General features: G+C 36.4%; 1 protein-coding gene across 1 annotated transcript in view; it reads left to right on the top strand.

Annotated features, from left to right (window-relative positions):
* Positions 1-24325, top strand: part of kl-2 (dynein heavy chain 2, axonemal kl-2) — a 1497432-nt gene that overhangs the window by 662572 nt on the left and 810535 nt on the right. The window contains exon 28 of the mRNA XM_090414156.1: positions 3524-3654. Within this exon, the coding sequence (XP_090270282.1) occupies positions 3524-3654 (131 nt within the window). The remainder of the gene's footprint in view (positions 1-3523; positions 3655-24325) is intronic.

The raw sequence follows: 24325 nt of genomic DNA, 5'->3' as shown, positions 1-24325 counted from the left end.
AGGTTTGTGGAATGCACTGCCTTGGAGTGTGGCATATGTAAAACATTAAGTTAGTTTAGTGTATGGTATAATGGACTTTATTTGTGTTAGTGGGGACCTCTTCTTTTGGTCTTTGGGTTCATGAAGGGCTGGTGGTAATAATAATAATCCCTAGCCTTAACATATTTTTGCAGTCATTTGACATCAGTGTAGTACTCAGTTTGTAATCTTTTCATCCTAAAGTGCCTAACCTCACAAATTGTCATGCTGAATGTGTAAATATTATCCTTCTATATTGATGGTCTATTCAAATAAAACCACAGGATCTCTAAATTAGTTTGATGCAAAATTGCCCTTTCCAATTTTTGTATCATAGGCAATCAACTTGTATATATCCTAATATACTGCACTTTGCTGCATTAAAATCTATTTGGATGATACAGCTTCCTCAAAGAGATCAGTAATTCAACTATATCTCTCATTTCCCTTCTCTCATATTTCTCTTCTCTCGTTTCCCTCTATCCGCATTGATTACAGTTGCCCTTCCATAATGATTCTTTCTTTTGCAGGTCACATAACAAAAGAACTCTTTGAGATTTCTTGTAGACAGCTTGCCTAATTTCCTCTCATAAACTGATTTTCTTGCTGCCCTTATCATACTGGTTGCTCTTCTTGCAGTGTTTTTTTTAAGGCTCATTGAGCTTACTGATCACATTTCTCATTCTGATTTCTCCACAGCATTTTATTGTTATTATTATTTATTTATTTTGTTTATTTATTTTGCAGATCCTGCTTAACGATGCTTCCTGACATTGGTATGCAACTTTAAACTTTAATAAGTTTAAAGGTTTACCCAAGGTTTACTGACATACTTTCTTATGCCATGTCATTATGGCAAGCTTCCTCCAGTACTTGTTATATCGCTGGTTTTATTAGTTTCACAAATATTTCTTCTGAACTGAAAATTCCACATGCTGGCTACCTCTGAGCCAAATTTTTATTATCAAATTTTAAATTTGATAAAATTTTGGGAAATTTTGTTGAAGAGAAAGCAAGAAAAATTTCTTTATAGTTAGTTTTTTTTTTTTTAAAGTATTATCAATAAATATCTGGTAAAGTGTGGCTATTAAATAATGAGACTGGTTGCAAATGTGGTTTATTATTACAATTGTACCACTTAATTGTTATCCCCTTCAACATACTCACCATTGCATATGAATTTTCCATTGTTGGAAGCAGTGCTGCAAGTCATCAGGTGTTATCTGCTTCAGTAGTGCTGCCGTTTTCTCCTTTACTTCATCCACTCACTGAAAATGGGTGCCCTTCAATGCCAATTTCAATTTTGGAAAAAGGTTAAAGTCGCATTGAGTTAAGTCCCGCAAGTAAGGTGGATGGTCCAACACTGGGATCTTCTTATCAGCCAGATATTGCCTTACAGACAGTGCACTGGGCTGGAGCATTGTCCTGATGGAGAATCCAAGGGTTGTTCTTCCACAGATCGGGTCTCTTTTTCCTCACTTGTTCTCTCAGCTTGGCCAGAAACTCAAGGTAATGTTGGTTAACCGTCTGACCCTCTGGTACACATTCAACCATTATCACGGCATTGATATATAAAAAAAAAAAACGATCAGCATTGCCTTCAGTTTTGACTTGTTCATTCTTCCTTTTTTTCATTCTCGATGATGTGGGAGTTTTCCAGTGCATAGATTGTCTCTTCGTTTCTGGATCGTACTGGAAAATCCATGTCTCATCACATGTGATGATCTTCTCCTGCAAGTCTGGCTCGGCTGTCAGCTGTTCCATGATGTCATTGCAAATTTGTTTCTGGACATCTTTCTGCTCCTGACACAAGTTTTTGTGAACCATTTTGATGCAGACTTTGTTTATGTTCAATTGCTCATGCAAAATTTGTCATGCAGCCTCCTTATCAATGTGCACCATGTCTGCTATCATCCGAATGCTTAAGTGGCAATCGTTGCAGATAATTTCATTAATTTTCGCAATGTTTTGTTCAGTTGCTGCCTTGATAGGGCGACCTGGTTGTTCGTCATCTTCAACGTTTTCTCGACCTTCAGCAAAGCGTTTCTGCCATTCAAACATTTTCACATGTGCCATTACATTATCACTGTATGCCTCCTGCAACAGTTTCAAATACTCGGTCAGCAATTTCTTCAATTTCATGAGGAATTTGAGATTAATGCGTTGCTCAAGTTTAACGTTAGACATTATTCCAGCAAAGCGACTTGACACGTTTCTTTTGTAACTACCTACAGACTAACTACGAGTGACAATGAACAGTGCTTATCTCAACTGCTTCTAGAACCTTCAAAATCATTCATGTCACAAGCGCATCCCACTGCTACGAGTATACGATTCACACCAAACCATGTCTCGTTATTTAATAGCCACACCTCATAGATGCTTGGATGTCAATTATTATCACTCGTGTTGTTTAGTGAAAAAACAGAATCTAAAGCTAATAATTAACTCACTAAATTTATTTAGCTAATTAGATTAATAAGCCAATTATTTTGTCTTGTCACCAAGGCAAGGCAAGGTATGAAGAAATATATTGTGCACCTGCATCTAGGCCCACTAATAGGAAGGCAAATACAGAATGATTGTAAAAGGTGTGCTCCTGCAGCCCTAACTGGTGATTTCTATTGGTTCAGTGCAAACATTTGCTGAAGGTCTCAAAGTGATGGTCTCCGAGATTTTTGGCAATGTGATACAGCCAAATTTGTTTAAGTTTGGAGAATATTGTAATGCTGTGGAAGATTCAAGGAATACTCTCCCTTAATTTAAATCTGTTTCTGTATAGGAGGGGTTTCCTTTTGTGAGTTTATTGATCAGTATCCATGGCATGATTTGCCAGCCTAGAATAACTGTCATGCAGAAGAAGGGCAGATTTTCTGTTATCTTCTAGATGGATAAATTGTAGTTCTCCCACTTTTGTACAAAGCATTTAAGCTTGCAGGAGCAAGGGATACTGTAATCAGGATGGTCCAGATGGTGGAACAGAGAATCTTTAGGTCGAACAGATAACAACAGGTAATTTTTGGTGCATGCTTAATATATTTCTTTTTGATTATGGTAAAATATTAGTTTATTAATCTAATAAGCTAAAGAAATTTAATTAGTTAATCAATGACTATATTTAATTTTTAATACTTTAATACAGCTGCTTAATATTACCAATACATAACTGTCTTAAATTAGAGGTTCCACTAAAATGGAACTCAATTGGGCCCTGCATTTGCTGCTAGCAGAAAGACTGGATTTTACAGTAATTAAGTGACCTGTGTTACCTGTGTGTTTTACCATAGCTGTAATCTGTGCTCTGAAGATGCTGGTTTGAAATCTAGCAAAATATGAGTAGCAAAGGGTTGTCTGCTAAGTGTATTGATGTCGTGAATGCATTAATATATAATGAAACCTAGGACTCCATAGTAGTGTTTGAACAATAATGCATAATAATAATAATAATAATAATATAGTATTACTAATATAATGAAGTTAATTTTATCTTTGTCTATTTTTTTAGATTTATAGTGCAATAACTGAAGTCTCAGGAACATCACCTGCAAAGGATGTTCTATATGGAGAATTTATAGATAGAGTAAGATATTATTTGCATGTTATTATATGCATGAGTCCAGTTGGTGATCGGTTCAGGTAATATTTATCAACATTAGAATCACATATAAAAATAATGTAAATAATATATATATATATATATATATATATATGAAGCTTGATTTACTTGGTTATTGTACATTTTTATAAAAAGATTGAATAACTAGAACCAAGAGAAAAATGAAAACAAAGTTTATTAGTACTACACAACTACTTTCAGCTTGTATCAGCGTTTGTCAGGTGCACATTAAAAAGAAGAAATAACATCTAAACAACACGAAAATTTAGTGTATATATATTTCAACATTGAAACGTGATATCTGCACATTCAAAATTGTTCCCTCGTTGGCTTCATTGTTCACCGTATAGCATCTCGTGAATGCCAGTATTTGAATAAAGCACAGTGATAGTCTGAAAGGTTGTAACTCAGGTTGTTGTTGTTGAGACGTAGGAGGTTGAGAATAATTTCCTTTGATTGTATATTATCTTCCTTTCTACTTCATCATGGCAATGGAAAATGTTATTAGACTTGTCCCATAGGACTGTATGGCTAGGGTTTTCTTCATTAGAATTGGCTGAGAAAAGAACATGACTAGACAAAGCACTGGCTCGCGTTCTCTTGTAAGTGACATCTCTCTTGTGCTCCTCAATGCATAACTCGATTGACTTCTCTGTTTGGCCAAAGTAAGGTATGTCACAGTTGCACCAAATCTGGTAAACACCAGGATATTTAAGATTATGATGTCTAGGTTTTGGATGACTCACAAGGGAGCAGATTTTAGGAAGAGGAATAAATAAAGTTCTTATGTTGTATTTTCTAAGAACTTGGGCTAATTTGGGTGAGACAGAGCTTATGTATGGAATAGAAATATTGCCTTTTACACTAATGCTATCTTCATTACGGTGACCCGGAGGATTAAATAGGAATTTATCAGTAGTTTTTTGAGAATAACCATTTAGTTGAAAAGTAGACTTGAGAAAATTGAGTTCTTTATTATGTTCTACTCATCATCAAGAAGAGAGCGAGCACGATGTCCTAGAGTGGAAATTATTCCAAACTTGTGAGGCAGATAATGATGGGAATGATCATGGAGATATCTGTTAGTGTGTGCAGGTTTTCTGTAAATCGAGATTTTGAGTTTTTCTGGGGAACGGGTCAGTTTGACGTCCAAAAAAGGAAGAGAACCATTAGCTTCAAACTCAGCTGTAAATTTTATGTTTGGTGTTGACTATTTAGATGTTCAAGGAAGTTCAGGAGAGAATTGTGGCCATGGCTCCAAATCAGGAAAATGTTGTCAATATATCTTTTCCAAATTCTTGGTTTTAAAGGATAGGAAGAGATGGCTTTAAGTACAGGAGACAATGGATTACCCATTGCAAGACCATGATTCTGTTTATAGATGGTATCCTGAAATTTCAAGTATCCTTAGTTGATGCAATGAGTAAGTAAGGCCATGATCTTTTTAGATAATTTATCCTTGAGTAGAATAAGAACTTCGTCTGTAGGAACTTCGTCCATCTCTTCCTATCCTTTAAATCCAAGAATTTGGAAAAGATATATTGGGACATTTTCCTGATTTGGAGCCATGGCCACAATTCTCTCCAGAACTTCCTTGAACATCTAAATAGTCAACACCAAAACATAAAATTTACAGCTGAGTTTGAAGCTAATGGTTCTCTTTCTTGGACGTCAAACTGACCCTTTCCTCAGAAAAACTCAAAATTTCGATTTACAGAAAGCCTGCACACACTAACAGATATCTCCATGGTCATTCCCATCATTATCCTCCTCAGAAGTTTGGAATCATTTCTACTCTAGGACATCATGCTCACTCTCTTCTTGATGATGAGATAGAACTTAATAAAGAACTGAATTTTCTCAAGTCTACTTTTCAACTAAATGGTTATTCTCAAAAAACTACTGATAAATTCTTATTTAATTCTCCTGGTCACAATAATGAAGATGCCATTAGTGTAAAAGGCAATATTTCTATTCCATACATAAGCTCTGTCTCACCCAAATTAGCCAAGGTTCTTAGAAAATACAACATAAGAACTTTATTTATTCCTCTTCCTAAAATCCACTCCCTTGTGAGCCATCCAAAACCTAGACATCATAATCTTAAATATCCTGGTGATTACCAAATTTGGTGCAACTGTGACATACCTTACTTTGGCCAAACAGAGAAGTGAATCGAGTTATACATTGAGGAGCACAAGAGAGACATCACTTACAAGAGAACACGAGCCAGTGCTTTGTCTAGTCATGTTCTTTTCTCGACCAATTATTCTAATGAAGAAAACCCTAGCCATACAGTCCTATGGGACAAGTCTAATAAATTTTCCATTGCTATGATGAAGTAGAAAGGAAGATAATATAATCAAAGGAAATCATTCTCAACCCCCCTACATCTCGACAACAACCTGATTAACGACCTTTCAGACTGTCACTGTGCTGTGGTCAAATACTGGCGTTCACAAGATGCTATACGCCCAACAATGAAGCCAACAAGGAAACAATTTTGAATGCGCAGATTTCAACGTTTCAATGTTGAAATATATATACACTAATTTTCCATGTTGTTTACAGTTATTTCCTCCATGTGTTTTTACTAGTTGTTTCTTCTTTTTAATGTGCACCTGACGAAGGCTGATATAAGCTAAAATTAGTTGTGTATTACTAATAAACTTTGTTTTCATTTCTCTCTGTTCTAGTCATTCTATGTTTTTATAAAAAAATAAATAAATAAATAAATAAAATATATATATATATATATATATATATATATGAATTACTTTACAGATCTTTGGATACTTGGATTACTTTACAGATCGTTGGACGGATAATACTGTCATCAAAAATAATTACACCAGAAACTTACAAGATACCTTATGGGTACAAATGATTTGAAAGGAAAGAAAAAGGCTATGGGTGAGAATGTGAAGGAATTGCTTGAGGTAGTAAAAGAAAAGAGTGAGAGAGTTAGGTTGATGAGTCTGTTGCCATGGCATGACAGTGAAGAATATAGAAAGAGGGACAAAATTGCTAATGACTTTATGCGTGAATTATGTTTGATGAGTGGTGTGGAATTTGTGGATGTGTGGAATGAGTTCGATTGGCAAAAGGATTTATATTAAATGGATGGATTACATCTGAATGGATTTGGGGTGAGGAGACTTCAAAAGGTGTTGTTGAATGTGGTGGAAGTGAAGTTACAGAACCAGGTAAACTAGAGTTATTAAAGGAGGTAAGTAGATTTACAGATTTTAGGGAGACAGTTGAGTGTGTGAATGTGTGTAATATGCCCAAGCGAGTAGGAAAGACCACAAATCAGAATGGGATAGTTAGTATAAGGCATCAAAATAGCCATGGGACAAATTGGCTTCTTCAATTCATGTATACAAATGCCAGAAGCATTAGGAACAAGAGGGAAGAATTTTTGGCCTTGGTTGGCACTTCCAAACCACAGGTTATTGGCATTAGTGAAACATAGTTGACATAAGATGACACAGCTAGTGGGATTGAATGTGAAGGGTATGGTGTATTGAGGAGTGAGAGGGAGAATAAAATAGGGGGAGGAGTGTTATTGATGATAGCTGATGAGATACAGCCAAGAATAAAAGTGGAACTGCAGGATAGAGAAAAGAGCACATTTGAGGCTATTTGGTATGAGATTGAAATTAGCAGAACTAAATATACAGTTGGGTACTGCTATAGACCAGGTGATGTAATAGATGGTGGAGATAGTATACATAAGCAAAGAGAAGAAATGAGTGGAAGGAGGGGTAATTATTATGGGTGATTTCAATTATGGTAACATTGACTGGAAAGAGGAGAGGGCACATGGGGAGGAAGGAATTGGATTTTATGCAGTTATTAAGGGATTACTATCTGCACAGCATGTAATGGAAAATACTAGGGGGTCAGAAAGTGATTGACCTAGCAATTGCATCTGAGAATTTGACTGTAACGAATATGACCACGTTGCCACCAATTGGTGAGAGTGATCATAGGGTCTTGACTTGGGAGGTGGCTAAAGGTGTGGATTTTACAATTAAGACAGGGTACATGTGGAATTACCAGGCTGGTAAGTATGACAAGCTTAGGAGTGTGCTTGGCTCAGCGCCATGGCATGTAAAACTGCAAGGGCTAGAAGTTGATAATACATGGGAGGCGGTAAAGAAGTGTTTGCATGAAGCAATGGCTGACTGTATACCTAGAGTCCGAATAATAAATCAAGTAGGGGTTCAATGGATGAATAACACCATTAAGCTTGAGCTGCAAAAAAAGAAACAACTATGGAGGGAATTCAAGGAGAAAGGTGACCTGCAGGCACATGAATGGTATAAAGTGCAGGCCAGAAGGGTAACGAGTGTGTTAAGAAAAGCAAAAAAAGGATTATGAAAGAACATTGGCCATGCAGGCTAAAAGAGAATCCCAAACAGTGTTTTTGATATGTTGCAAGTGAAAGAAAAAATGTCTATGGCAGAATGATTTTAAAGAATGCGATGGTAGGGAGGTAACCGAATCAGCTGATATAGTTGAATTACTGAGCGAGCACTTTGCAAGAATGTATCTTCCAGGTGGTGACATTGCAGAAATGAATGAACCAATAGATTATACGGGAATTGTGGTGAATGAAGTGGAGGTGAGTAGTCTATTGCAAAACTTCAATGTCAATGCATCTGTGGGATTGGATGGTATATCAGCTCGTGTCGTATGTGAAGCCGGTAAAGAATTGTCAGTGCCCTTGACCATTTTGTCTAATTTGAGTCTCGGGTCTGGGTTAGTCCCAAGGGGGGTGGAAAGAGGGGAAAATAGTTCCACTGCATAAAGGAGGTTCCAATACCGCTGTTTTAAATTACCAACCGATTAGCATATCAGGAATCATTGTCAAGGTCAAGTCAAGAGAAGAATACAGGACTGGATAGATGAAAATGGGATATTGTATGGGGGACAACATTTTGTGAAGGGTAGATCATGCCTCAGTAACTTGCTCACGTTTCATAACACAGTGACGGCTGAACTGGATAAGGGTAATGGGTTTACAGTGATTCTACTGGACCTTGCCAAGGCCTTTGACAGGATACCACATGTTACTCTAATCAGTAAACTGGAGCAGATGGGGAAGGATATAGGGTTGGTGAGATGGATAGGAGGGTGGTTGATGGAGAGATACCAGAGAGTGGTTTATTCAGGAGTGGAGTCCAAATATGGCTTGTGACTAATGGTGTGCTGCAGGGTTCTGTTCTTGGACCACTACTTTTCAATTTGTTCATTAACGATATAGGAAAGGATCTGAGAGTAAGTGTTCACTTGTTTGCTGATGATGCAAAGTTGGGTAGAGCAATTGTGAGTGTACAGGATGTCAAAATTTTGCAGGATGATTTGGATAGTTTGGAAGACTGGGGTAGGGAAAATGGATGTCAATTTAATGTGGCAAAGTGTAAGGTTATGCATTTTGCAGTGAAAAGATTAGCAGCAGCATATCACATTATTAGAACCATACTCCAGGAGATCGATGAGGCCAGGGATTTGGGAGTGTTGGTGAATAGGGAGTTGAAGTTTAGGGGGCACATTGCAAAAGTGGCCAAAACAGCTCATCAAATCACTTGGTTGCTGAAAAATACTTTAACAAGTAGAGACAAACATGTTATTGTTCCTCTATATCGAGCTTTGATAAGATCCCATCTAGACTAATGTGCTCAGATATGGGCGCAAAGGTTTCTTCTTGATGCGAAGGAGGAGGTGGATTGGATCCAGATACGAGTGACCAAGATGATAGCAGGTCTGTGGAATGAACCTTATGAGCAGGTTGAAGATTTGTGGGTTGCAAAAATTGGCTGATAGGCAGAAAAGGGGTGATATGATTGAGACATTCAAGTTACTGAAGGGTTTCTGTAGGATTAATTCAGAAGATATTTTTGAGAATAGGATTGGTGGTGGGAGGACTAGAGGGCCATACATGGAACTTGGGCAAGAGTGTGATTAGCAGGGGTGTTAGAACTAGGTTTTTCAATTGGAGAGTGATGAATGAGTGGAATAACTGCCAGAGTCTTAGCTTGCTGTGACCGAATGAGTTCAAGCAAGGTATGATAAATACTGTGTGAATGTCGAATAGTTGCTCTTGACATGATGTTAGGGCCTCCCTCGATGAGTCTGTCGACTCCTTGGAGTTGCCCGAGATAACAATAATAATAATACCTTAACGGATATGATAACAATGAAAGAATTAAAGGACAACCTAAATAAATTAAAAAAATAGCAAATTAGCAGGAAAATATGGGGTAAAATCTGAACTGCATAAATATGCTGGAAAAAAATTTCGTCAAAGATTACTAAAATTTTTAAATAAAATATATACAAATATGAATAGAATGGAATACAAGCATAGTAGTACCTATATTTAAAAAAGGGGATAAAACAAAACCTGCTAACTACAGAGGTATCAGTTTATTGAATACATGCTACAAAATTTATAGCAGAATACTTAATGAAAAACTATAAATATACAGTAAAAATATATTATTAGAATGTCAATTTTGAAAAGGACGATCTACAATGGATGCAGCTTTCTGTTTAAAACTACGTATAGAAAAAAGAAGAGAATTTAATTTGGAAACTCATCTTTTGTTTATAGATTACAAAAAAGCATTTGACGAAGTAAAAAGATATATACTGTTTGATGTATTACAAAGAATAAATATACCTAATATTTTACTACATGCAATATTGAATATATATAAAGATAATGAAATAAAAATAAATGAAGAGTTGTCTGAAAAAAAAAATCTATAAACCAAGGAGTAAGACAAGGATACCCTCTGTCTTCAACACTTTTCAATATATACATTAATTAAATAATAATACAGTGGAACACCTTAAACAATCAAGGTATAGAAATTTCCTGGAATAACAAAATAAATACGCTATTATTTGCAGATGATCAGGAGGTAATAATATCAGATAAGGAAGACAATTTACAAAGAGCAATATATATAATTTAAACATCATAGTAGAACAGTTTGGAATGAAAATCGCCATAGATAAAACTAAAACATAAAACTATAGGTAGAGATGACCTTGTTAATGCTTCTGCCTGGTATCTCCACTTGGGCCTGGCTCCCACTGAAGAGACCCCAATAAAGGTCAAAACTAGTCTGGGTAGTTGCCCTTCCCTTAATGCATAACATTATACATATTCGCAAGGATGATGTGTTTTGCATTATGGGAGATATTGAGATAGGAGTGATGTTAACTTGCTCCACCTTTGCAACGAGTTGCCTGGAGTTGTACTACCTTACCCCAGTCCTGAAGACACTTTCAGGCACAAACTTTGTTTACTCACACTTGGATAAAGGATTAAACTAAATTTATTATAGTCTAACCAAGGAAAAATAAACTTTCAACATAAAACTAAAACAATGGCATTTTGTGGATAAACTCCAGTTAGAAGCAAAATAGTTATTAATAATAAAATAATAGAACAGATAAATACTTTCAGTTATCTTGGATGTGAAATATCATATGAAGGAGAAAAAGACAAAATTAAAAACTTCAAAATTAAAAATTTTGAAGTTTTTAATAGGCCTGATAAATAGAACACTCAACCCAAATATAGTACAAAAAGAAATATGCTTGAAAATATACAATACTTTAGCAGTGCCCAATTATTATATGGCAGTGAAATTTGGGCAATAAATAAACAGTAAAAGATAAACAAAGAATAAAAACAAGTGAAATGAGATTTATGAGAAGAACTGCAAAATATACATTAAATGAACTAAAAACAAAATCAATAGAAGAAAAACTAAACAATTATAAACAAAAATCGACACACACACACACACACACACACACACACACACACACACACACACACACACACACACACACACACACACACACACACACACACACACACACACACACACACAGGTTCAAAATGAATTCTGCAATGCCTCATGTTACTTCTTCACTTCATTGTAATTTGTACTTTGAAGATACTGGTTTGAAATATAGCAAACTATTATCCAGTAAAGTATATACACTACATGCACAAAAGTATTTGGACACCTTACATGCCATGCAAATTTTGGATCCTACCACATGCAGATATTCAGGGAGTGTCTGCATAAGTCTAGTAATTAAAAGTGGGATGTGCTGCATGTTTTGCACTGTACTCGATGTCAAGATGCCTTTCACCTGAACTGACAGACTTCTAGTGTGATTGGTAGTTGAGTGTCACATCAGTGGTCTTTCTGTCCATGACATTGCTACCTGTCTCAGTATACCAAAGTCCACCATTACTTATGTCATTCACAGATGGAAAGTTGATGGTGCTACCACAGCAGGAAAATGCCCTGGGAGACCACCAACTCTCAGTGACTGAGATTGATGAGCTCTGTCTCAGAATATTCGAGCATCTGCACATTGTCAGTGGCAGACTTCACTGTCAACTTGGAAAATGCTGCAGGGGCATCCATCAGCACTAGAACTCTTTGCAGTGAGTTGCATGGTGTAGGTTACCACAGCAGAGCTGCTGTAAACAAGCTACACATCCCCCCCCCAATGCAAAAACATTTGGACTTGTGTCTATTACACCATTCCTGGAGACTGTATATGATTGGAAAAGTGTTCTGTGGATGAATCACTCTTCCAAATGTTTCACTCTGATGATCGTATTTGGATCTGGAGATTACCTGGGGAATGGTTCTGGCAGGACTGCATCATTCCAGCTGTCAAGTTCAGTAGTGGCTCTGTAATAGTACATTGTGTTTCAGTTGGATGGGGCTTGATCCATTGACAGATGTGCCCAAAACCATGATGTCTGATGGCTACCTGGACATCCTGGAGAACTTCATGCTTCTGACACTGTGGAAATACTTCAGCAGTTACCCTTGCATGTGTTAGCATGACAATGCTCCGGACTATACTGCACTGCGTGTCCAAGAGTGGTTTCCACAAAACAACATTGAAGTGTTGGACTGGCCAGCTCAGAGTATAAACCTCACCCCCTCAAACAATTTTAGGATGAATTAAAACACAGAATTTGCTCCAGACCACAGCAGCCATCATCAGCATCAGAATTGATGATGGGTTTGCTTGAGGAATGAAAGAATATTCCTGTTGTGATGTATCAGAAATTGGTTGAAAGCATGCCCTGAAGAGTATTTGCTGTCATTCAGGTGGCTGAAGGTGGTCTCCACTCGGTACTAGAAATGTAATTGAAATTCATTTTTTTGACCACAACTAGGTGTCCAAATACTTTTGTCAACATAGTGTATTTTGTTTATTCACTCTGTATCCTAGCATTTGCTTCTTTACTTGATGACTAAGGTAGTTGTTTCCCAAAACTGAAGAAATTCAATTCATTTTTCTTTTACTAGACCTTATTCCACTCTTCCAAATTTTCATAACACATCATAATTAATGTTAAGTATGCCTACATTCACCACTCTCTCTCTCTCTCTCTATCTCAGTGCATTCCAATCATCATCATCATCATTCTCTCTCTCTCTCTCCCTCTCTCTTCCAAAGAATCTGCTCTTTACAACCATATGTGCCATATCATTACACTCTTCCATTATCCATGGAAGGATAACTGCATTTGAAAAATCTTTGTGACATCTATCTAGTAAGCACAATAATTTATGTCTTAATCATGTCATGAACCTTTTGTTCTATGGCTCAATCATACCATTAACTTCTCAACTTCTCTTCCTATTTACAAGATCATCCAATTTACACAGCTTTCACTCTCTCTCTCTCTCTCTCTCTCTCTCTCTCTCTACCTACCTACCTACCTACCTACCTATCTGCCCACTCACCCACCCACCCACCCACTCACTCACTCACTCACAATTCACACTCACAATTCACACTCATAATTCACACTCTCCAGCACTAAAATTATCTTCATTTCTCACCTTTTTACCCTGGGATTTCCATATCAACTGAAAAGGTAGTCCAAAATGCAGTCTGAACAAAGTTTTACACATGGAAATAACCATCTCCTTGTTTCTGTTTCTGTTCTCCTAACCATAAGCACAATTCTCTGTGTTGTTTTCACTAATTTTTCATGTTTACTATCCTGTTAATTTGTGCTACCACTATAAATCCTCCTAATCTTCTTCTTCAAGACTGCATGATTAATTTCTAGATTCATCCATTTTACTCCTATCTTATTTAACCTCCTGACCTTTTGAACATATTCAGACATTGTTGCTGTTAAATTATTCTTCACTAATGCATAAGTAGTATAAAACCCCTTTAATGTCTTAAAAGTTTCTATTGTGTTCCCTCTTTTCTGCCTATCAATTAAACTTTGTAACCCACAAACCTTCAACCTATCTTCGCAGGGAGTATTCCACAGACCTGTCATCATTCAAGACTGCATGATTAATTTCTAGATTCATCCATTTTACTCCTATCTTATTTAACCTCCTGACCTTTTGAACATATTCAGACATTGCTGCTGTTAAATTATTCTTCACTAATGCATAAGTAGCATAAAACCCCTTTAATATTTTAAAGGTTTCTATTGTGTTCTCTCTTTTCTGCCTATCAATTAAACTTTGTAACCCACAATCCTTCAACCTATCTTCGTAGGGCATATTCCACAGACCTGTCATCATCTTGGTCACTCGTCTCTGAATCCTCTCGACCACCTCCTGGTCCATAGGAAACTTAGGTAACCAAATCTGTGCACATTGTGGCTGAATTATAGCCGTATAAAGAGGGATAATAACTTCCTTATCATGACTTGTTAGCATGTTTTTCAACATCCAAGTAATTCACCCACCATTATCTCCAGTCTCTAGCTTCATCAATTTCCTACAATCCAATTTCATCAATATGATACACCATATGCACCCTTTTTAACTGGAAGTACATAACCTTACATTTTGCAATATTAAATTGTCAGTCATTATCCTTTGCCCATTTTAATGCTAATTTATTTAAATCATCCTGCAGGTTATCTACATCACCTTTATCAACTATTGCTCTCCCCAGCTTTGCATCATCAGCCAACAACTGAATATCCCCTCTTAAATCTTACCTATGTAATTGATATACAAATTAAAGAGTAATGGCTCTAGAACCGAACCCTGATACTCTACTAGTCACCATCATTCTCCTAGATTTCACTCCACCATATACTACTCTCTGCTGTCTTTCAGCCCCCTCCCCCAATCCATACTATTAGCCTCATATCCATTCCCATTTGATCCAGCTTTTGTAATAGTTTTCCATATGATATTCTGTCAAATTCTGCCTTGATAAAGTTGAGTGGTATCATGGTGTAACCATTACCTATATCCAGTTCTGCTATCACTTTATTACAAAATGAAAGTTACTAAGACTTTTTAATAAGTTACTAATACAGGACCTACTGTTTACAAAGCCATGCTGCCCACTATAGAGTATCATATCCCTATCCATCCACTGTTGTATTTTAACTTTCACCAACTTTTTCAATATTTTAACAACCACTCCTGATATATTAATGGTACTCTTATCCTCTTTCCACTCCCTTGGAACCCTGCCAGAGCTGAGACTTAGATTGAACAACTTCATCAGAGGCAATGACAGTTTTCTTGTACATTTACATAGTACACAGGCTGATATGCCATCCACTCCCACTGTTGAGTTTACATTGATATTTTTTAATATGATGAACACCTCCTGTTCATCCACCTCAATGTTTGTATGCACCTCTGTAACATCAGAAACTGTAAAATCACCACCTGGATGATACACCATTTCAAAATAATCATGCAGCAACTCAACTATTGGTTCCGTTATCTTCCTACCATGAGCATTGTTTAAAGTCATCCTAACATATTCATTTTTGATGTTACTTGCTACATAATGAAAAAACTCTTTTGGATTTATTTTGGCCTGTTTGGCTAATTGTCTTTCATAATCTGATTTGGCCTTCCTTATCACACTAGTCACCCTTCATGCTTGCACTTTGTACTGCTCATGAGTATGCTGATTACTTTTTTCTTTTTATTTCCTTCACAATGTTTTCTTTTTTTGCAGCTCTTGCTTTATATTCTTACTCATCCACTTAATTCCAACTTGGTTTATCCTCATGAAATTGGGTATGTAGTCTGATACTGCTACTCTCAAGCAGTCTTTGACTACTTGCCATGCACTCCTGACATTCTTTTTTTGTAGCTTCTCAAGCTATGGCACTGTTCCAAGATGACTCCTGAGTCTCACATAATCACAACTCTTATAGATGAACATAAATCCTTTCTTAACAGAGAACTCCACAAGTTTGGCAACTTTTCAGAACAAGACTGCATGTGGTCACTTTCTCCAATTGAAGGCAGCCTTTCTACCTTGGTTATAGATACCTCTTCTGATGCTATTATCAGATCCCTCAAACCCCTTGTGCCCTCTACAAGATGTTGTTTCATGTAATTATCCCATAACAACTGTATATTATTATAATATATTATAAGTTTATTATAATCCCACTTCCATCTTACCATGCTCCTCCCTTTCCTCCCTTCAATTGATGCCATCATAGTTAAAGTCTCTTATAATAATTGTTAAGCCTACAATCATTGTGCTGTTCTGACGATCATGTATCTACGTCTTCTTGTGGACCTTCTGGTCTATAGCAGCACCCAAAATGTATTTTGTCCTATTTGCCTCTATCTCATACCAGACAGTCTCAAATGAACCATTTCACTCAGACCTAAAATCCTCTTTAACTTCTACTTTTGTTATTGTTAATGTTGTAATTCTTCAACTATCATCAGCAATACCCCACTTGCTGTTCTGTTCCCTCTTCTTTGAAAGTACAATATCCTTTACATTCTATCCTAGGGACTATATTATTTTCAGTCAACAAAGTCTCACTGATGCCAATAATTTTTGGCCAAGTCAAGCTTACCAATGCCAAAAACTCCTCATCATTATTTCTGATACTTCTTGTACATGCATTTCAATATCCCTTTTTACCCCAAGTTACCCTTGTGTCATGCCATTACTTACCTACTCAAATTGGAAGCCTGTGAAATCCCATTCAGCATTGCATAATCATTACTGTACACATACTCATTTATCAAAGGGGTGGCCAGACACATGCTTGATTTCATCCTACCTAATATCTCTAGTTTCCCTGGTTTTGTGTCACCACACTCTCACTGAACGACACTTTTTACAAACATCTATCTCCAAAACAATTTAAATATAGTCCATTGGACATATATAAATGTCTATCAGATTCACTCCATACATTAATAAACTGCACACCATTCCTTTTGTGCAAACTTCTCAGTTCTGTCCAATCATACTAAGGCAGCAGACTCACAATCTTCACTTCCTTACTCTTCAGTTATGTATGGTGATTACATTTTTCTTATTTTCTAGACCAATATGCCTATGCATCTTCTTGTAACTAGCTGCATATTATTAGATCTATATCAACATCTGTTCAACTAAATATTTCATCCTATCCACATCTACCTCGTGGCATACTGTCTCATATCCATGGCCACTATTTCCTCCTTACATCTCCACCTTCTACAGTGATAGTTTCTCTGCTTCATTAACACTCCTCACCTTTCCTCCTTGCGCTTCCTATCTGCATGAAACACATTATAACCATCATTCTCTATTTCCATCAGGATATCATCCTTGTCCAATGGAACATTTTAAAGGATCATGTGTAGTAGACATATTCTATTTTGAATAATGGTTGACACACATAAATAACAAGAGAATTTATCAACTCCATTGCATTTCTTCCCCGTTACATGGATATCATCAAGGATTGGAGAGAAGAGAAGATCAGGTCAACAATTAAAACATGACTCACAAGTTAGTTATTTTTGATTTTTATGGTGCAAAGACATCAAAGGTCACGCTGTGCCAGGACACGGGTTATAGCAGTACACATGGTATACAGTTAGTTGGACAATCACAAACATCCATGCCTCTGTGCAGGATTCAAACCCATAGCTCTTGGCTGGAGAGCAGATATACTAACCACTTGGCCAACCAGGCTGGCCGACTCACAAGACATGAGTCGTGTAGCCTTCATGTGGCCTATGACAACTTGTTTGTGTCATGGGCACCATTAATAAACAGGAAAATGCATGATTAGAGTTCAAAGGGAAACACTGGTTAGCTTTTGTAATTTAATTAGCTGTACCATTGCTTAATCTGGAGCTTAATTAAGAAACTGAAGTATAGAGGAAATAGGAGAGGATGGCTTAACTGTGAGCAAGCAGTAGGCACATGAGGAAATAAATAAGCTTGATGTCAATAAAACAATAGGATTTGATGATATATCACCACATGTCTTAAGGGAATGTTTCAAGGAGTTGGCAGTAGCATTGGCATATCTGTTTAATAAGAATCTTACAACGGTACCAGTCCCAAGCAAGTAGAAAGAAGGTGAAATTGTTCCATTGTATAAAGGTGGTGATAAGGTTGTGGATACAAATTAGAAAGCAATATCAGATTGTGTCCCCATGGTCAGGAGGTCAAACAAGGCAGGCATTAGATGGATGAGCAGTAGTATCAAGCTTGATCTGCAAAAAAAGAAAATGTTATGGAGATTTTACAAGGAGAAAGGTGACCAGTACACCCATGAGCAGTACAAGGCTCAAGCTAGGAAGGTTACCAGCATAGTAAGAAAAGCTAAATCAGATTATGAGAAGACCTTAGCCAAAGAGATCAAGGGTAATCCCAAAGAGTTCTTCCACTATGTGGCAAGTAAGAGGAAGAATGACTTCGGGAGGATAACCTTAGTGGGCGATGATGGTATTGAGGTGACAAAATCAGATGTAATAGTTGAGTTACTAAGTGATCACTTTTCAAAAGTCTATCACCCAAGTGAGGATATCTCTATACCTGTAGCAATACCTAATGTGAGAATTGAAGCTAAAGAATCAGAGGTATTAAATATATTGCAAAATTTAAATGCAAACACTGCTGTATGCTTAGATGGAATATCAGCTCGGGTGTCGTGTGAATGTGCAAATGAATTGTCAACCCCTCTTACTTGGATATTTAATTTAAGTTTGAACTCGGGTATGGTCCCTAGGGAGCAGAAGTTAGGCAAAGTGGTTCCTTTGCATAAGGGTGGCTCTAAAACTGTGGTAGTTAATCACAGAACAATCACCATCTCAGGAGTAGTGGTAAAAGTATTGGAAAAGTTGGTTAAAGACAGAATTCAAGAATGGGTGGATCAGGATATGATACTCTATAGAGGCCAACATGGTTTTGTTAAAGGTAGATCCTGCCTTAGCAATCTAATAACTATTCATAATAGAATAACATCTGAATTGGACAAAGGAACAGGCTACACAGTGTAGCCTGTACTTCTGGGTTTTGCTAAGGCTTTTGGCAGGATACCCCATGGAACACTGTTACGCAAATTGGAGCAATGGGAATGGATATTAAATTGGTGATATGGATAGGAGAATGGCTCAGGGAGAGATACCACAAGGTGGTGTATGGAGGAGCCAAGTCCAGAATGAGGCAGGTGACCAGTGGTGTGCCTCAGGGCTCTGTGCTTGGGCCAACGTTGTTTAATTTGTATATAAATGATATAGGAAATGGCTTAAAGGGAGATATTCAGTTGTTTGCTGATGATGCAAAGTTGTGTAGTGCAATAAAAAATCAAGCTGATGTTGAAAGTTTGCAGGATGATTTAAATAAGCTGGTAAAATGGGCAAAAGATAATGGATGTCAGTTCAATGTGGAAAAGTGTAAAGTCATGCATTTTGGGATTAAAATATTACCAGCTGTGTACTACATTGATGGAAAGGTACTCCAAGAGATTGATGAGGCTAGAGACTTAGGGGTGTTGGTAGATAGGGAGATGAAGTTCTGAGGACACATTGCTAAGGTGTCCAAGATTGCACATAGGATTACTTCGTTGTTGAGGAACACACTGACATCCAGAGATAAAGAGGTTATTATTCCCCTTTATAAAGCATTGATACTTCCACATTTGGATTAATGTGCTCAGGTCTGGTCACCTGGATTCCTTGGAGATGAGGAGACTGTGGAGAGGGTTCAGAGAAGAGTGACCAAGTTGGTGAGTGATATAAAAAATGCCCCCTACATTGATAGATTGAGAGCTTGTGGATTGCAGAGATTGGTTGATAGGCGAAGAAGAGGGGGATATGATAAAAACATTTAAATTACTGAAAGGTTTTTATAGGATTGATGCAGGGGAAATGTTTCAGCTGTGTGATAGTGATGGAAGAACAAGAGGTCATCTCTGGAAATTAAAGAAGAGTGTGGTTTACAAAGGTGTCAGAAAAAGGTTTTTTGCCTGGAGGGTGGTGAATGAGTGGAATTCATTGCCTGACTTAGTTGTGAGCTCTTCATCTGTAAATGAATTCAAGAAGAGATATGACAGATATTGTTTTGCTAGTTTGGGTCCCCCCCCGTGATGAGTCTACTGACTCCATGGAGATACCTGTAATAATAATAATAATAATAATAATAATAATATGTATATCTGGAGTTATCGTTAAGGTATCATATGTGGTATGCTAAAGAAGCCTCAGTCATTGTATTCCATTAGATGGTTGCCTATGATGTGGCCTTTAGTGGGACCCTTCAGTGGGTGCTTAACCATGGGGAAATGAGCAGTTCTGCTGAATGGTAGGGTGTGCCTGTCACTGGGTAGAACCACCACTGAGTATCTTTGAGTGATTGAGAGTTGATGAATTAAAATGATCCTTTGGAATAACTCATTGAGGTTAGAGTGATCTGAGGGATTGCCTAGTTTTGGGAAGACCCTTTACTTATACAAAGGTCTCAATTACTGCATTCCATAAGATGCTTGCCTATGTATGGCTTTTTACTGATGTGGCCTTTATCTGGTCCATTCAGTGGATCACTGCATTCTGAGATGAGCAGTTCTAGCTGGTGCCTTGTAGAGGTTGATGCTTGGTGGTGGGTTATTGTCTATTATTGGGTGGAGATGAGGCTTCTGCAGTTTTTGTCTGGCAGAACAACCACTGAGATTAATGAAGTGTAATGAGTTATAAGATCCTCCAGTTGCAATTTGAAGTTAGAGTGATCTGAAGGATTGCCTATTTTTTGGAGTAGACCCTTTGCTTATGCAAAGGCCAAAACTAGTCTGGGTAGTGGCCCCTCTCATAATGCATAGCATTATGCATGTTCGAAAGGATGTGTGTGCTTTTGCATTATGGGATACTAAGGCAATTGATGTGAAGTCAGTATCTATATAAAGGATTAAACCAACAATATAATTTTTTGGCATCTTTAATTTGTAACATAACCAAGTGAAAAAACTTTCAATCGTGTGAAGTAATTCCTGTGTATCTAGAATCTAGTACTTTCTGGGGTGGAGTGGGGTGGGGGGGAGTAGATTAAAATATTTGTGGGCATCCTTGAAATAAGTGAGTGAGAGCATTGCAGTATCAAAAAATGTAGAATATAAACTTTTCAGACCTTTAATCTGATATGCCAGCTTTATACATCTTAGTCATCATCTCTACTCCTCCTATCCATCTAATTCTGCAGACCACATTCTTTTAATTTGTTCTCATACTCAACATTTCAGAGTCCTAGGAGAGTTTTAGTTATTCATCTCCACATTCTCTCTAATGTTTTCTTATTTTAATATAGCCAAATGACCAGATGACATCAAAATAACACAAAAGTAGTGATAGTATGTAGGAATGGTGTGCAGTTTGTAATGGAGTGAATTTGAATTTGAAAAATATTTTAACAGGAATAGGAATGAACAATTGGTTGCAGTTTGGATGACCTGCTGGTTTGAGGTTCATTGGAGGTAGTGTTACAGTGAGTAATTAATACATGGAACTTTAGCTATGGAGACATAGACATTTATGTATACTGAGAGATAATTACATTTAGGTAGTTATCTTTCAGTATACTATCATATATTATACTATCACTACTGTTTACAGAAGCTGCATTAAAGCAGTATATGATGGAAAGACTTTATATATATATATATATATATATATATATATATATATATATATATATATATATATATATATATATATATATATATATATATATATAGTGATAGCATATTTGGAGGATTCATCCAAAAGTAGGTTAGTCACATTCCCTGTGATCAGAAGGCTGATTCTGAAGTTTTGACCTGTGAAATGTCTAATCTTAAGGAATTTTTATAATTTTATCATTGTTTTCTCATAATCCCTGAGAGCTAGTGATTGGGACAAAGTTAGGAAATGACTTAGAGCAGCATTTCTCAACCTTTCTAAGCATTTATGAAATCTTGCCATACTGTCTATAAAACAGCAACTGAGTAATGAAATACACTTCGACAATGTCATCGACGATTTTGCACACAGAAAAGCAAAAAAAATTACATTTTAGAATGTTGGAATTAAAGTTTTACTTCAAAAATAAACATAGTGTTTTTAATTTATTTCCCTATATGTCGTTTAGGGAATTTACTTTTTAGGAAATTACTTTTTATAATTTTTTTTTTTAAAATCTATTTAGAAATTACCAACATTTTGGAAAAACTGTACCATTAATAACATAATAAATCTAAAAGCATGTTTTAAATACATATGGCAACATATTAATTAAATTGGAAGTAAACAATTAAAAGTGTATCATCATGAAACAAAGTTTTAATTTTTATTAAACAAATAATTAAGATGATATAATTATGTTATTACTTACTTTTAATGAGATGGTTGAGCTTCTCGGCCCTTGCTGAGTTTGCTGGATATCTGGCTCAGTATTGATCAACTTCAGTTGAAGATCAGCACACACACACACACACACTAAGACGTTTTCTGTATTTTGTTTTTATTTGAAGGAGTGATGAAAATCCATTCTCACAAAGATAGATTGTAGAAAACTGCATGACGATTTTCAATGCTTCAGATAATTCTGGAAATCCACTTCTCAGCGAAGATAAGATCAAAAATTGAGCAAAACCAAGATCATGGAATTGCATTTTAAGCCCACTGTCACTTGCAAGCTGAATTAACTGTTCTTTTTTTCGATAACGAAAGGTCGTTTTCGTGACTGTAAGCCTGAAATAGATCGCGAACCCACAGAAATTTCTTATAAAAGTTATTCGGAAAATATGTTTCAAAATTCCATTTCAGATTTTTGAGGTGGTCACAAACTCACAAATTCTTTCCATAAACTCAGCATGAACAAAAATATTATTTTCCACTAAAAAGGATTCTAATGTTGGAATAGGTGCAAATTGTCTGTCTTTTACATATTTAATCCATAAAACCAGTTTTTTCTCGAATGCCTTTATTTTGTCATAGGCATCAAGAACAATAAAAAAATTTCCCTGAAGGGAGAGTTTAGTTCATTTAATTTCGAAAAAATATATTAAAGATAAGATAGTGTTGATAACGATGCTTCGTCAACAAGGAGTGATGCAAAATCAGAATTACATTCATTTACAAATAATAAAACTTCGTGTCTTAATTGAAATGATCTTGTTAGTATACTTTGCCCATGGAAATGCAGTGAATTTCAGAATGAAGCAAAAGTTGTGTATATTCACTGTGCATTTCATCGCAGAGTACTGAAAATAGCCTATTATTTAACAGTCGAGCTTTAATAAAATTAACTAGCTTGACAGTGTTGTATAGCACAGTTTTAAATTCTGGTGGCATCCCTTTGGAGGCTAATGCTTCCCTATGTATGAAACAATGCATTCATATCCGGAGCTACTTCTTTGACATTAGAAACAACCCCACTACACCTGCCTGTAAGAGCGCGAGCTCCATCCGAACAGAAGCCTATACATTTTTCCCACTGGATCCCTTTGTGTATTATATAATTATTGAGAGTGTGAAATATTTCTTCTCTAGTTGTTTGGGATGACAAAGTTCTACAAAACAGAATATCATCATGAATATTGTTATCATGCGCATATCTTATGTAGCATATTAACTGTGCATCATCTGTAACATCAGTCTTCTCGTCTATTTGTAACACATAATAAGGACTCTCCTTAACTCTTTCGATTAACTGAGATTCTATGTCACTTGTCATATCATTAATTCTGCGACCGACAGTGTCATTTGAAAGAGGAATCAAATCAACATCTTTCAGTAACTTGTTGCCAAACATAGTTTTTACCACATCTTTTATAGCTGGAAGTAGTAAATTTTCCCCAATAGAATGAGGTTTCCCTGTTTTCGCTACACACGAACTTAAGAGATAGGATGCTTCCAGTACTTTGCTATTAATGGAACCCATGCTGAAATGATATCTTTCCCATGATTTAATGTGCCTAAGCATTGCTGAAAAAATTCAATTGACTTATTTTTCACATCATGATTTTTAGTTTCAAAATGTCGTCGGAGTTACCCAGGTTTCATGCACTCGTTCGACGACACTTCATAACACATTGAGGTTTCTGTTCACCTTCATCTCCACACCAAGTAAATCTGAATTCCAAATATGAACTGTTATATTTCCTACTGCATTTTTTCTTTGAACTGCTTGTTTCTTCTACTTTAATAGTATCAGATTTACTCACCGTTACAACACATGTATTACAATTAGGGTTAGCATTACCTGTTTCATTTGCTCTTCTTTTCAAAGTCCTAGTTCTAAGCCACTTTTCCTTATAACGTTTCCAAAAAATATATAAATATATAAATGCTGGGGTTAACTCACGACACACTTTGTTCAAGTATCACTTAGCACTTC

Source organism: Typopeltis vanoorti, chromosome 24, assembly GCF_054136105.1.
Source record: "Typopeltis vanoorti isolate ZY-2024b chromosome 24, IOZ_Tvanoo_1.0, whole genome shotgun sequence".
In the NCBI taxonomy this organism is placed as follows: domain Eukaryota; kingdom Metazoa; phylum Arthropoda; class Arachnida; order Uropygi; family Thelyphonidae; genus Typopeltis; species Typopeltis vanoorti.
The sequence above is the reverse complement of the archived record's forward strand: the minus strand, read 5'-3'. Positions and strand labels throughout refer to the sequence as shown.